Consider the following 14,822-nt stretch of genomic DNA (forward strand, 5'->3'; position numbering starts at 1 on the left):
CAAAAAAAAAAAAAAAAAAGCCAGTTGCGGTGGCTCACACTTATGCATCTGTAATCCCAGCTGCTTGGGAGGCTGAGGCAGGAGAATCGCTTGAACCCAGAGGTGGAGGTTGCAGTAAGCCGAGATCGCACCACCGCACTCCAGCCTGGGCAACAGAGCAAGACTCTGTCTCACAAAACAAGAAAAAAGTGAAAGGAAATCTCAGAATATCTTACCGAGTGACAATGTAGAGACAAAAATGACAGACTCTGGCTGGGTGCGGTGGCTCATGTCTGTAATCCCAGCACTTCGGGAGGCCGAGGAGCACAGATCACTTGAGGTCAGGAGTTCGAGACCAGCCTGGCCAATATGACAAAACCCCGTCTCTACTAAAAATGCGAAAATTAGCCATGTATGGTGGTACATGCCTGTAGTCTCAGCTGCTTGGGAGACTGAGGCAGGAGAGTCAGTTGAACCTGGGAGGTGGATGTTGCGGTGAGCCGAGATCACACTACTGCACTCCAACCTGGGCAACAGAATGAGACTCCATCTTTAAATAAATAAATAAATAATAAAATTACAGACTCTGGGTCTAAATTGCCTGAGTTTAAAGAACAGCTCTGCTACAGATTCACTGCGTGAGTTCAGGCAAGCTACTTAACCTCTCTGTGCCCGTTTCCTTACCTGTGGGGATAAGGATGGTTTCTTGTAGATGATAAAGCCCTTTGAAGGAGCCCACCCGTGTTTATCCGCAGGGAGTAGTGTTATTGACCCCCCAGAGAAGCTCTTGGGTGAGTGTGGTCATCTTTCAGAAGAAACAGAATGTGTATTTGGTTAAATCAGTGAGTAAATACAGATTCTTCTGTAGCTTCCAGTTTTCCAAGCCAGGAGCTGCACATACACCCTCGTTTACTGTATGCACGTGGCCGGAAACCTGGCCAGCTGGGCTGGCGGCTCAAATGGCCCTGCTGTCCTCGTGCTCGAGCCATTCACCTCGGAAAGTATTTCCCTTCAGGGACACAAGCATCCAGCTCCCCCGTTTTCCAGCTTGCTTTCCCGTACCATGGTGATCCTGGGTGGGAGTATCTGGGGCTTGATTTGTGCTGCCTGGGTGGACAGAGAGGCAGCATCACCCAAGCCTCCCGAGGCTGATAATGGGATTAAATTGGTTGCAAAAGAACAAGCAGATCCATTTCCAGAGCAGGGGAACAAATCGGTATTGACCCTCCTTGGAAATTAGTATTAGCCAAAAATCAGCCAGGCGTGGTGGCAGGTGCCTGTGGTCGCAGCTACTCGGGAGGCTGAGGCAGGAGAATGGCATGAACCCAGGAGGCGGAGCTTGCAGTGAGCCGAGATCATGCCACTGCACTCCAACCTGGGCGACAGAGCAAGACTCCATCTCAGAAAATATATATAAAGAAATAAATAGAAATTAGTATTGGCTGGGTGCTCACGCCTGTAATCCCAGTACTTGGGAGGCTGAGGTGGGCGGATCACGAGGTCAGGAGTTCGAGACCAGCCTGGCCAACATGGTGAAACCCCATCTCTACTAAATATACAAAAATTAGCTGGGCATGGTGGTGGGTGCCTGTAGTCCCAGCTACTCGGGAGGCTGAGGCAGGAGAATTGCTTTAACCCAGGAGTCGGAGATTGCAGTGAGCTGGGATCGCACCACTGCCCTCCAGCCTGGGCGACAGAGAGAGACTCTCTCAAAAAAAATGAAAATTAAAAAATAGTATCAGCCAGGGACAGGGGCACACATCTGTGATCCCAGCACTTGGGAAGGCCAAGGCAGGAGGATTGCTTGAACTCAAGAGTTCAAGACCAGCCTGGTCAACATAGTGAGACCCTGTCTCTATAAAAAATCATCTAGGCGTGTGGCACACACCTAGCTACTCATGAGGCTGAGGCAAGAGGATTGCTTGAGCCCAGGAGATTGAGGCTTCAGTGAGCCCTGATTGCACCACTGCTTTACAGCCTGGGCAACAGAGCATAATCCTGTCTCAGAAGAAAAAGAAGAGAAGAAAATACAAGAAATGAAGTTAGACTAGGGGCATGGTGTAGCGCACACCTGTAATCCTTGCACTTTGGGAGGCCAAGGCCAGCAGAATCCTTGAGCTCAGGAGTTTGAGACCAGCCTGGGCAACAAGATGAGACCCAGTAGCTACAAAAAAAAATAATAATAATACAAGCTATTAGCTGGGCCGGGTGGCGTGCACCTGTAGTCCCAGCTACTCGGGAGGCTATGGGAGGATCCCTTGAGCCTGGGAGATCGAGGCTACAGTGAGCCAAGATTGTGCCACTGCACTGCAGCCGGGGTGACAGAGAAAGACCGTGTCTCAAAAAAGCAAAAACAAAAAAGTTTGTCTGAATCTCTTTCACATCCGGTGTGGCAGGTGTGGATAGCTGGGCCCTCCTGGGGGCCTCTGCGTGATGTCGTTTGGTTGATGCATTTGGAGAGAATCTGCTCTCCAGACCTGCAGGGGCGACATGCTTTCCTGGCCTCTTCAGATCAGGGTGGCTTTTCTTGGGTGCTGCGCCAAAACTCCCGCACTGGTCTTTCTTCAAGGCGAGCCGCAAGGTGGAATCTGAGGCCCACCCATTAGTAAGAGTTTCCTCCTGGTATCCATGGAATCTACTGGTCTGTCTCACTTTGGCCTTTGACCCAGGCAGGGGATCCTGACATCCACATTGGTCATTCGGACAGCTTTGGGTTCGGTTCACTGCCTTACCCGGGCCTTCCAGACGCTGACCTGCTTCATTTGACAGTATCAGGAAATCACTTTCCCCTGAGAAAGTAAGCATGGGAAGCTGTCAGGCTTTTAGTGGAAGATGAAAGTTTCCAAATTTTCTTTTTCGTTAGACTGTGTAAGTTTTACCATTGGCGGTAAGGTCTGTCCGTTGTTCCCTTTGAAGTGGCGGGCTCACCTCATTCCTGCCAAGACCCAGGGCCATGTTCTCACAGTGCTGCCATCTTTCCTCTGTGTGAGCGTGTGCTCTGCGGAGAGCGGACCTCGGCGTGTGTGGGGCTGCGTCCACTGCCATTGGGTCCCTCCACACAAGCCGCCGTGGACCCAGGGCTGAGCTGTGACCATGAGGGCCATCCCAGAACTGCGATTGTTTCCTGAGGTGTGGGGGATGTGCCAGCACTCACATGGCTGTGGCTGCTTTTGCACCATTGGTGCCTGTGCCAAACAGGAGAGCAGCTCTGCCCAGCAGAAGCCACTTAGAGGGTCTCAAGGGGTCTGCAGACCACCTGTCAGAACAACTTGTTCTGTGACAAGGAGACCCCACGGTGCCGAGCAGAGCCCAGCTGGGGTGTGGTGGGTGGAGGGGGCACCATGTCCACGACAGCTCAGAAATGATGCTCGGTGGACGGGACGGCAGCAGGACCAGGACCCGCTGGCTGGGCTGTGTCTCCATTTCAGCCCGTCTTTTGACCAACACAGAGCAGCTGAGTTTCATAAGGGCCTTGTGCAGATGAGAAGTCCCTGTGACCTCAGTGCCCACCTTCTCTCACCTCTCAGCTTCGTTTCTGAAGTTTCCTGGGTCTCCCCGCTGCCTGTTCCCAGGGGAAGGGAAAAGGAGCTGGTATTTGGGGCTGGATAAGCAACACTGCAGTGATCTGCATCTTCCTACGGATGTCTCACAGGCTCACCCTCACGCAGAGAACAAGCGCAGAGAAGGGGAGGGGAAGGGAGGGAGGGAGAAGCAGGGGAGCTGCTGAAGAGAAGGGCCTGCTTTAAGATTCCCGGATTTGGCCCTGGGGGGGTTTCTGGGAAGGAGCTGGGGGTGGCAGGGCTGATTGACATCCTGTGGGAAGGTGGCCTCACATTTCCTTGGGATTCCCAGAGATGGCACATGACCCCTGGCAAGATGGGAGGCATCTATCTACCCTCTTAGGCTGGGCCCTGGGTCTGAAACTCTGCCACCTTTGCCCATTCGCGTGATACAGCTCTACGCAGCCCCGGGGCAGGTGCTGAGCAGCTCTCAGGCAGTGCCGTGGGCTGGGCCAGGGATGGCTGCGAAGACAGACTCACTGCAGCCAGAACCTGGCGTCCAGAAATAAAGATCCTAAGAGGAGTCAAAGCTGAGGGTGCTCCTTAGGTTGGCAGTTTTATTTTGGGTGTCCTAAATGTCTTTGGTTTTTCTTTTTTCTTTTTTTTTTTTTTAGGCAGGGTCTCGCTCTGTCACCCAGGCTGGTATGCAGTGGGGCGATCTCAGCTCACTGCAACCTCCGCCTCCCAGGTTCAAGTGATCCTCCTGCCTCAGCCTCCTGAGTAGCTGGGATTGCAGGCGTCCGCCATGCCTGGCTAATTTTTGTATTTGTAGTACAGATGGGGTTTCACCATGTTGGCCAGGCTAGTCTTAAACTCCTGGCCTCAGATGATCCACCCACCTCAGCCTCCCAAAATGCTGGGATTACAGATACGAGCCACCACACCCGGCCAGCCTTTGGTTTTTGATGGTTTACTTGGAGTTCTCTTTAATTCTGACATAGAAGTTCACACAATCCCTCTTTCATAGATGAAGAAACCAAGGCTTTGTGACTAACTCAACCCTGCAAGAAGGACAAAACTGGCATCAGAGCACCTTGCTCCTGGGTCTGGCAAGAATGCCTGTTGCTTGCTGAGAGGCCCACAGATTGATCTGGCTCAAGAGTGGGAGATGGGAGGTGACCAGGTCAGTGCCAGCCTCTCTCTGAGCCCCTCCGAGTCGTGGCAGCTGCGGTGCTCCTCCGGGAATGTTCTGCCATCCACGAGGTCGGGTAGGCCTGGAAGCTTTTGTTCCATTGAACTCTGCCAGGGAACTATACTTAGCCACGCGAATGGAGGCCGGGAGTGGGTTCTCTGAATATACATAGTAACAAGCAGGCTATTTTCAAACACCTAGAGAACCCCCCTGATTATTCTGGGCCAAAATGATATTTATAGGATGCTCTGGGCTCTTGGACACGAAGAAAATAACCTTAGCGCCCTTTGGCGTTCGGATAAATTTCTTTCAACAGGGAGTGGGGAGAGGGACCCAGTCACCCAGAGGCCCGCTGTCCCTCAACACCTGTTTCTAGGAGGCCAGGCGTCCTCTTTGCTTTTACACTATGAGTCAGAGAACAGCGAGAGGCACGCAGGGCCACTAATTTTCCTTCCTGCACACCCTGGTGTAGGTCCTGTCTGAGGCCTGCCGTGTGCTGTCAGGGGAGACGTCATCAGGGGACTTTTCCTGCTGTGAAGAGGGTGCAGCCCCCACCTTTCAGAGCTTGGGACACCCTCTTCCTCTTGTCCAGGATCCTCAGGGATTTCCTAGGCTTGCACTCTCACCCAGACATCACTGGGCCGTAACTGAAACACCCGCTTCCAGTGTGCTCAGGTCCTGCAGCCTCCTGTCCATCCTTGCCCCGCCTCCCGCCCGGGAGAAAGACTCTGATAGTAGCCCTGGAAGCGGGAGGAGAGTGGATGTGACGAGTGAAGATTCGGGTGGGGAAAGGAAGGCCTGAGTCCTGGGAGGAGTAACTTGCCAGGCCCCAAGGCCCTGGAGACTGTGAGCAAGGCCGAGACGCCCCCTTCCTGGTGCTCAAGCTGCAGGTGTTGGAGAGGGCTCTAGGAGCCCAGATTTTAAGTGACCACCCCAGGTTAACCTGGGCATGGTCAGGCAGAACAAGGAGGAGAGGCCAGCAGTGAAGGGCGGGGCTGGTGGGCAGTGGCTGGGGGTGTCCTGGTGGGGCTGGACGCCATTGCTGCCTCTAACTTGGGCCGGACCTGTCCTAAGTGGAGTGGCTCCTCCATTCTTTACACCCCAGGCCCCTGACAGGTGCCCTGCCTTTCCTCTGCCCTTCTCTCTGCCAACCCGTTCTCTCCCTCCCAGCCCCTGCCTGCCCAGATATAAATATAAGAGCATTTTCCATGGGCTGAGACAGAAGGGAAAACATTCAGCTTTATTTTCGGCTTGTGAAATTCCTGTCCTTCATTCCCAACAGGTGCAGTCGCCTCATTTAGATATTGGGACCCAGAAATAGAACACAATTTACAATATAGCTTCCTTTAGGGATCTGGATGCTACAAAAAAAAAAGGGGGGGGCCTCCTATGAGATGCTGAGACTTGACAGCTTAACAGAAACTGTGGTTGGAGCTCTTGTCTTTTTCCAGGCCGGTGGAGACCCTCACCCCTGGCAGCCTGACCGTGAAGCAGAGGAGGCAAGAGCTCCGGAAGACAGTCGGGAGGGAGGGGGCCCTGGAGGACAGGCTTCTAACCCTACTCCTCCTCAAGACCCGGGTGCTGGCCTGTCCCCTGCCTTTGCCCTGATGGGGATGAGGGAGAGGAGATGGGTCAGGAAACAGCCGTGACCACTGGGGAAGGTGACTTGGATGCAACCTTTGAAGGAGATGCTTCTAGTAAACCCCATCAGTTAAGACCGGCTGTTCCCCATGATCCTTTGTGTGTGTTTTTGGTTTTGCACAGGGTCTCGGTCTGTCGTCCAGGCTGAGTGCAGTGGTATGATCTTGGCTCACTGCAACCTCTACCTCTTGGGCACAAGCAGTCCTCCTGCCTCAGCCTCCTGAATAGCTCAGACTACAGGGGTGTGCCACCACACCCAGCTCGTTTTTTTGTATTTTTAGTAGAGACATAGTTGTGCCATGTTGCCCAGGCTGGTCTCAAACTCCTGGGCTCAAGTGATCCACCTGCCTCGGCCTCCCACAGGGCTGGGATTACAGGTGTGAACCCCCATGCCCTGCCCTCATGATCCTTTGTAGACGGAGGGAAAGAAGAAGAGGGTGAGGCCCCCCTCTCCTCAGCACTAAGTGCAAGGACTCTCAAGGCAACTCTTGGCAAAACCCTGTGTTCCCCTTGGCTGTTTAGGTGGAACGGCGTCCCCCACTTCCATATGTTGAAGTCCTAATTCTCAGGCACTCCGAATGTGACTATATTTGGAAATAGAGACTTTGCAGATGTCATGAGTTGAGATGGGGGCCTCCTGGATCAGGGCAACATGACTGTGTCCTCATAAGAGGAGAGACAGAAACACACACACACCAGGGAGATGCCATGGGAAGCCAAAGCCACCAGAAAGCCTGGAACAGCCCCGCCCTCACAGCCTCCGAAGGAACCAGCCCTGCGGACACCTGGATCTGGGACTTCCAGCCTCCAGAACCGGGGGAGAATGGAACTCTGTTGTTTCAGCCACTCAGGCTGAGGGCCTTTGTTATGGCAGCTGAGTGGGTCCCTCCCTCTCTGGGGACGGCCAATCCCTGTGGGGGAGGCAGTAGTCCTGGTCCAGGAATGTGAGAGAGGCTTTCTCAGTGTCTTCACTCCTCCAGCTCACATGGAGGCTGGTAGCGGCTGCAGCCCAAGCTCTCCAGGGAAGTCTGTTTATTCAAGGTCACCTTTGGTCCAGAGGAGCCCAAAGTCTAAGTCAAGTTTCCTCTGGGATGTCCCCAAGGCTCCTCAAACAGGTGTCGTCAAACCATCTGCCCAAGGGCCCGTTAGCACCTGGCAAGTGTTAGCCAGGCTGATCTGCCGCGGGCTGCCCTGAGTGGGGCTCTCGCTGCCCAGGTTGGGACTGGAGCAGCTAAGTGGCTGAGCAACAAGGTGCTTTGTGTATAGTCCCTGTGAGCCCTCCTGAATGTTCTCATGGACGGATGGACAGGAGGCTCAGCAGGCTCTGGGGAGCAAGGGGAGCCCTTGCCGCTCTCCACTTGGCTCCATTCCAGGACCAGATCAATGATGCCTTCCTGGCTGGAGCCAGAAGCAGAGCAGCTGACAACGGGCCAACCCTCCTGAGGAACAGGTATCTCCCAGAAACTTCCTCCACTGCCCTCCTGAGGAACAGGTGTCCTCCCAGAAACCTCCTCCACTGTCCTCGTCAGTGAAGGCGTCAGGGACTAGGAGCGGCCTCCTCGCTCCTTCCTGGACGCTGCCCCTGGGGTTGAGCTGACAACAGGCCAACCCTCCTGAGGAACAGGTGTCCCCTCCAGAAACCTCCACTGTCCTCGTCAGCGGGTGTCCCCCTCCCAGAAACCTCCATCCACTGTCCTTGTCAGTGAAGGCGTCAGGGACTAGGAGCGGCCTCCTCGCTCCTTCCTGCACGCTGCCCCTGGGGTTGAGCTGGAGAGGTTGAGACATGCTGGGAAGAGGAGGACCAGCCCAGTGGGTGGCCACCCAGCAGCTTGGCGGTGAGAAGAGGCCACGTGTAAGAAGGAAATGCCACCATCCCACTGTACGGTGGAAGCAGGATTCTGGGGATGGGGGTGTTGGGTGTAGACAACCATGCCAATTTGGCACAGTGTCTCAGCAGAGCAGGGCAAGGATCTGGGACTCAACAGAAGCCCCAGGTACCACGGGTGGACAGAGGCCCAGACCCTGTGCAAGACAGCAGTAATCATGTCAGACCCTCGCAGCGTGTGAGGGCTGCAGCAGGAGCCCTGAGTCCTCTGTTCTGACCAGGCAGCAGGGAGGACTCACTGCCCCCAGCTGCACACCACCTGCCCTGGCCTTGGTCTCGGCCCTCTACCCAGCACAAGCTGGAGCCTCTTGGCTGTTCCGCTGTGCCATGGGATGCTCTCCCACTTCTGTGCTGGCTTTTGCCCACGACGGCGCCCCTGCTCACCCAATGGCAGCATCCCCACCTCTCAGAAGAGTTTTTCACAGTGGCAGGCCCTGACCCAGAGTCTCCTGCCTACTTGGTGGCTGAAGGCCCCAGGTGATCCCCGAATCCTGCTGTCTCAGGGAGTTTCTCAGAGTCCCACCTCCTCCACAGAACCAGGGGATTGGCCAAGACTCAAAGCTTCGAAGAATGGAACATGCAGGTGTGCAGAGACCATTTATTACCCCATGGCTGTTCTTGCCTGGGAAGTTGAGTGCCCGGAGATCCCAGCCCCTTGAGGCTCTGAACAGGACAAATCCCAGAGGCGCCCCGTCTCATCCCAACGCATCCGAACCACCAATTGTGGGCTCCCCCAGTCCTGCCCCATCTTCTGGAGAGTCTGGTGAGGGGGAGGGCGTGTGTACATGTGTGTGCACATGCGCGTAGACATGTGACACGGGACAACTTGTCCCAGACCCCAAACCAAAGGCTGGCAGGGGCCAGCTGAGAGGTAGTTGTGCCTACTGAGGAAGGACCACACGGCCGTGCTCACTGTAAGTGCGAACTGTTCATTTCTGCTGCAAGGGAACGAGGCAGCCTTGCAAGTCGTCTGGCAGTGCCGGCCCATGCTGGGGACCACCTCCCCAAGGCTCTGACTCTTGGAAGGGCAGACCCAGAGACCTGACCACATTGAAATGGAACCATGGCTCTTGTTCTGATGAAAGTCTTCGCTGGGAGAGGAGTCTCCTCTGAGTGGGCTCCATGGGGTGGGAGGCCTGGGTGAGTGTCCTCCGCCCCGGTGGCCCCGCTGGACGTCTTTGGTTCTGACTGGACACAGATATGGAGGATGCACCAAGTGTGAAGCCAGGCCCTGCCCTCCCAGACTCCCGGCTCCTCTGGTGGCAGGAGGGACACCAGCTCTCAGGGCAAGGACCATCCCTCCTACCTGCACCGACTACGTGCCTCTCAGGGGTCTGGGCAGCAGCCAGACTCCTCGTGCCGCGCCAGGAGGGACATGCGGGAGAAGGTCTTGGCACAGCGCTGGCACTGGTACTTCTTCGTGTCCGAGTGCGTTTGCAGATGGGCCCGAAGGTTGGAGCGGTCGGCAAAGGCCCTGCTGCAGTGCGAGCAGGCATAGGGCTTCTCCCCTGGGGGAGGAAGAAGGGGGCCGGTGACACCATGGAAGGTGGCCTGAAGGCTAAAACACCCACTGTGACCATCAGTGGACACTCCCATCCCTTCCCTGCAAATGCTCACAGCCCGAGCACCCAGGGTTGAGCTGTGTGGGGACGGGAATGCTCACAGCCCGAGCACCCAGGGTTGAGCTGTGTGGGGACGGGGTGGCACGCCACACCTGGGCGAGACACACCTGAAGACCCTCTGAGAAGCACAGGTGGCTACAGGCTTTAGATCTCCTAATGTTGCTGCAATAGCCCTCCCGGGGGCCTCAGCCACTGGAAGAGGACGGGGGAAGCACTGGGGGCCTCTGGCAGCTGTTCCTGGCCACTGACAGGCAAGTGGGGAGGGTCTAACCAGCTCCAGCAGAATCCAGAGCAGGGGTGGAGCTGGGGACTTCAAGGAGGCAGCATTTAGGAGCCACCTCCCATCAGGACAACATGGGGTCTAGACAAAGTCCTGTTTGAACCTTGGCCCAACACCTGTAAAGGGAAGGGTGACTGGGAATCGTGTCCATTCCTGTAGCCTCGTAGGGTCCTGAGAGACCCCAGCCTGCAGCCCCTGAAGGGCCCAGAGCACCTGCATTCCTGCTGGTGGGACAGCAGGCATGGTCCTAGCCAGGCCAGCCTCCTGCAGGGCCTCCCCACATTCCTCACTCCCAGGCTGAGGGTACCAAGCCCCAGGGCCCTTTGGCCTGGAAAGGAGGTATGGGGGGTCTCCTCATCAAACCGTTGAGAAAAACCGGAAAGGATTTCCTGGAGACCTGGAAAAGGCCTTCCCTCTGGCCTGCATCCAGCTGTGACTCAGAAGGTCCCAGTCACAAGAGTCATGACTTAGGGGGTAGGGAACCTCCAGTTAGAAAAAGTGTGAACTAGGCCAGGCGCGGTGGCTCAAGCCTGTAATCCCAGCACTTTGGGAGGCCGAGACGGGCGGATCACGAGGTCAGGAGATCGAGACCATCCTGGCGAACACGGTGAAACCCCGTCTCTACTAAAAAATGCAAAAAAACTAGCCGGGCGAGGTGGCGGGCGCCTGTAGTCCCAGCTACTCAGGAGGCTGAGGCAGGAGAATGGCGTAAACCCGGGAGGCGGAGCTTGCAGTGAGCCGAGATCCGGCCACTGCACTCCAGCCTGGGTGACAGAACGAGACTCCATCTCAAAAAAAAAAAAAAAGAAAAAAAGTGTGAACTAGCTGGGCACAGTGGTTCATGCCTATAATCCCAGCACTTTGGGAGGCCAAGGTGAGAAGACAGATTGAGCCCAGAAGTTCAAGACCAGCCTGGGCAACATAGCGAGACCCCCGTTTCTACAAATAATTTAAAAATTGGCCGGGCATGGTGATGCATGTCTATGGTCCCAGCTACTCAGGAGGCTGAGGCACGAGAATCACTTGAACCCAGGCAGTCAAAGCTGCAGTGAGCTGCGATCAAACCACTGCACTCCAGCCTGAGCAATAGAGTGAGACCCTGCCTCAGACCAAAATAAAAACAAAAGTGTGAACCTCTGGGCCTGATGTGGAGACTGAAGCTTAGTCCTGGGGCCCTTTCTTCCTTTCTGTTTTTATTCTTTGCATGCTGAGGTTGACAGAAAGCCTGGGCAGAAGCTGCTGGCTGGCTCTGGGGAAGAGCAGGCCACTTTCATACTTTAATGGCATTATTTTTTTGATTTTTTTTTTTTTTTTTTTTTTGAGACAGTCTCGCTCTGTCACCAGGCTGGAGTGTAGTGGCACCATCTTGGCTCAGTGCAACCTCCATCTCCTGGGTTCAAGTGATTCTCCTGCCTCAGTCTCCCGAATAGCTGGGATTACAGGTGTGCACTGCCACGCCCGGCTAAGTTTTGTATTTTCAGTAGAGACAGGGTTTCACTATGTTGGCCAGGCTGGTCTCGAACTCATGACCTCAGGTGATCCACCCACCTCAGCCTCCTAAAATGCTGGGATTATAGGTGTGAGCCACCATGCCTGGCCGGTTTTTTGTTTTGTTTTGTTTTGAGTTGAGTTGGAGTCTTGCTCTGTTGCTCAGGCTGGAGTACAGTGGCATGACCACAGCTCACTGCAGCCTCAACCTCCTGGGCTCAAGTGATCCTCCTGCCTCAGCCTCCTAAGTAGCTGGGCCTACCAGCAGGTGCCACCACCCTCAGCTAAGTTTCTATTTTTAGTAGAAACTGGAGTCTTGCTGTGTTGGCCAGGCTGGTCCTGAACCCCTGACCTGAAGTGATCCTCCCGCCTCAATCTCCCAAAGTGCTGGGATTACAGGCGTGGCTTCTACAATGGCCCCTACTGACACCTGGACTTTGGACTTTTGGCCTCTAGTCTGTGGTCTGTGGGACTCTGTACAGATAAGTCAGGAGGCAGAAGCTGAATTGTTTATAAAATCACCCCTCCTCCTTTTCTAACTCCCACAGCCCTCCCTCTTCCCCCAGCCCAGACCATCCTTGCAGACCTTCACCCTGTCCTACCTGTGTGGGTGCGGACGTGGCCCTGTAGCAGCCAGGGCCTGGAGAAGGCCTTTCCACAGATCTTACAGGTGCAGGGCAGCGTGTGGGTGCGGATGTGCATCTTGAGGGCGCCCAGGCTGGTGTACTCCTTGTCGCAGTACTTGCAGGTGAAGACGCGCCCCGCCTGCAGGTGGCAGTGCAGCTGCCGGTGCCTGGCCAGCCCGGCCAGCGTGTGGTAGGGTTTGTGGCAGTGGAAGCATTGGAAGCCGCCGGGGGCTCGGGGCGTCCGCTCAGCCCCAAGCAGTTTTTCTGGAGCCCCGTGTTCGTCTGGGCCCAGGATTGGGGACCACTGTGTGGGCAGCACCAGCAGTGGGGCCAGGTTGAGGTGGTTCAGGCTGTCTTTGAGGGGTACAATGGGGGCCCGGCTGGCCCAAGAGTCGACCCGGCTGACTTCCAAGGCGTCTGGCCCAGAGGCCCCCAGAGCTTCCTCGATCCGTGGAAGGAGGGGCAGGGAGATGCAGGCGATGGCTGAGGAGCCGTCCCAGGGCTGGGGAAGGTCACCGGGCACAGAAGGGGCCTCCTTGTCTTGGGGGAGGAGGGGCACCACCAGCCCCCGACAGGCAGAGCAGGCACCATTGATATCTAGAAGGGTGGAGGGGAGAGAATTTACAGATGAAGACTGAGTCCCCAGCGCTTTGTGTTTCCAGCTCTGATTCATGGGCCCAATCCCAGCCCATCAGCAGCCTGGCATGGGAGGTGTAGCCAGGAGCTGGCGGTGCTGTGCAGGGAAGTGACAGCATGGCCAGGAGTGGAGTCATCTAGAACAAGAAGGCCCCGCGGTCTAGAGAGTGAATCTCACTTCCTCTTTAAACACAAAGAAACATCTGACAGGACCCTTCGTGTTCAGGAACATGAAACAGGCCTCGTGGGTAAAGGAGGGCCCTTTACGCCTCAGCTGGGCGGGTCCCTCTGATGAGTGTCCCCCCACCGCCCCCGCAGAGGGGTACGAGCCTGGGCTGGCATCCTCCAGGTGCCCACGCAGCACCCATAAGTCAGATGCTTGGCAGCAAGGAGCTGGCTGAGTGTAAAATCAGCCCCCTCATAACTAATCACCCTCCAGTCACCCAACAATTACCCCTTGGGCAGCTCCTTTTGTGGATAATGAGGCAGTGAGCTCAGAAGCCTCCTTGACCGCTGACCAGTGCCCACTCTGCTGTGCTCTCAACGCAGCCAAGCCACATGGCTGGGGTGCTCTGCCCAGGCTTTCAGAATTGCCCCTGGCTGGGCTCCTCCCCAGGACAGTGGTTCCCGAATTTGGGGGCCGGCACACCACACACCACATGGTTGGTCCACTTAAGGGTAGCAGCCCCCAAATAAACAGGTTAGTCTGCAGGCAAGAGTTAAATTCTGTATTTCCCCAAAGCCAAAACCTCCCAACAGCCCTCAATCCCTTTCCTACTCTAGATGTGTTAAAATAGATCTCTGGCTCTGTGTCTACCTCCATGCTGAGGCTTTGGGTAGAGAAAGATAGCCCATAGAATAGGAGAAAATATTTGCTAATCAGACTTTTTGATCAGGAATAGCATCTAGAACACTAGAACATATAAAGGATGTTAGCAAGTCAATAATAAAAAGACAAATAATACAATTTTAATATGGGCAAGGGATTCTTTTTTTTAAGATGGAGTCTCGCTCTGTCACTAGGCTGGAGTGCAGCAGTGGCGCGATCTCTGCTCACTGCAACTTCCATCTCCTGGGTTCAAGAGATTCTCCTGCCTCAGCCTCCTGCATAACTGGGACTACAGGCGCGCACCACCACACCTGGCTAATTTTTTGTATTTTTTAGTAGAGACAGGGTTTCACCGTGTTAGCCAGGGTGGTCTCAAATCTCCTGACCTCGTGATCCACCCGCCTCAGCCTCCCAGAGTGCTGGAATTATAGGCATGAGCCACCGTGCCTGGACTTTTTTTTTTTTTTTTTTTTGAGACAGAGTCTTGCTCTGTCACCCAGGCTGGAGTGCAATGCACTCCAGCTCACTGCAAACTGCAACCTCCACCTCCCAGATCCAAATGATCTGGGCTCACTGCAAACTGCAACCTCCACCTCCCAGATCCAAATGATTCTCCTGCCTCAGCCTCCCAAGTAGCTGGGACTACAGGTATGCACCACCATGCCTGACTATTTTTTTCCCCAGATGGAGTTTGGCTCTGTCACCCAGGTTGGAGTGCAATGGCGCTATCTTGGCTCATTGCAACCTCGGCCTCCCAGGTTCAAGCAATTCTCCTGCCTCAGCCTCCCGAGTACCTGGGATTACAGGCACATGCCATCACGCCTGACTTATTTTTGTATTCTTAGTAGAGACAGGGTTTTACTATGTTGGCCAGGCTAGTCTCAAACTCTTGAACTTGTAGATCTGCCTGCCTCAGCCTCCCAAAGTACTGGGATTACAGGCATGAGCCACCCCTGCCCCACCCCACTTTTTTTTTTTTTTTCTTTTTGAGATGGAGTCTCACTCTCGTTGCCCAGGCTGGAGTGCAATGGCACAATCTCAGCTCACTGCAACCTCTGCCTCCTGGGTTCAGACGATTCTCCTGCCTCAGCCTCCTGATAGCTGGGATTACAGGCACCTGCTACCATGCCCAGCTAATTTTTGT

General features: G+C 55.1%; 1 protein-coding gene and 1 long non-coding RNA gene across 2 annotated transcripts in view; one reads left to right on the forward strand and one right to left on the reverse strand.

Moving 5' to 3' along the window:
• LOC111553872 overlaps nucleotides 1-6,405 on the forward strand; it is a 12,131-nt gene extending 5,726 nt beyond the window's left edge. The window contains exon 2 of the long non-coding RNA XR_002735100.1: nucleotides 4,507-6,405. This is a non-coding gene — a long non-coding RNA (uncharacterized LOC111553872). The remainder of the gene's footprint in view (nucleotides 1-4,506) is intronic.
• A 2,376-nt stretch (nucleotides 6,406-8,781) lies between these two features.
• SNAI3 (snail family transcriptional repressor 3) overlaps nucleotides 8,782-14,822 on the reverse strand; it is a 9,592-nt gene continuing 3,551 nt past the window's right edge. Inside the window, exons 2-3 of the mRNA XM_023228991.3 lie at nucleotides 12,190-12,810; nucleotides 8,782-9,705 (exon numbers count right to left, since the gene is read on the reverse strand). Of these exons, the coding sequence (XP_023084759.3) occupies nucleotides 9,524-9,705; nucleotides 12,190-12,810 (803 nt within the window). The 3' untranslated portion in view covers nucleotides 8,782-9,523. The remainder of the gene's footprint in view (nucleotides 9,706-12,189; nucleotides 12,811-14,822) is intronic.

This window comes from Piliocolobus tephrosceles, chromosome 17 (assembly GCF_002776525.5).
Source record: "Piliocolobus tephrosceles isolate RC106 chromosome 17, ASM277652v3, whole genome shotgun sequence".
Lineage (NCBI taxonomy): Eukaryota > Metazoa > Chordata > Mammalia > Primates > Cercopithecidae > Piliocolobus > Piliocolobus tephrosceles.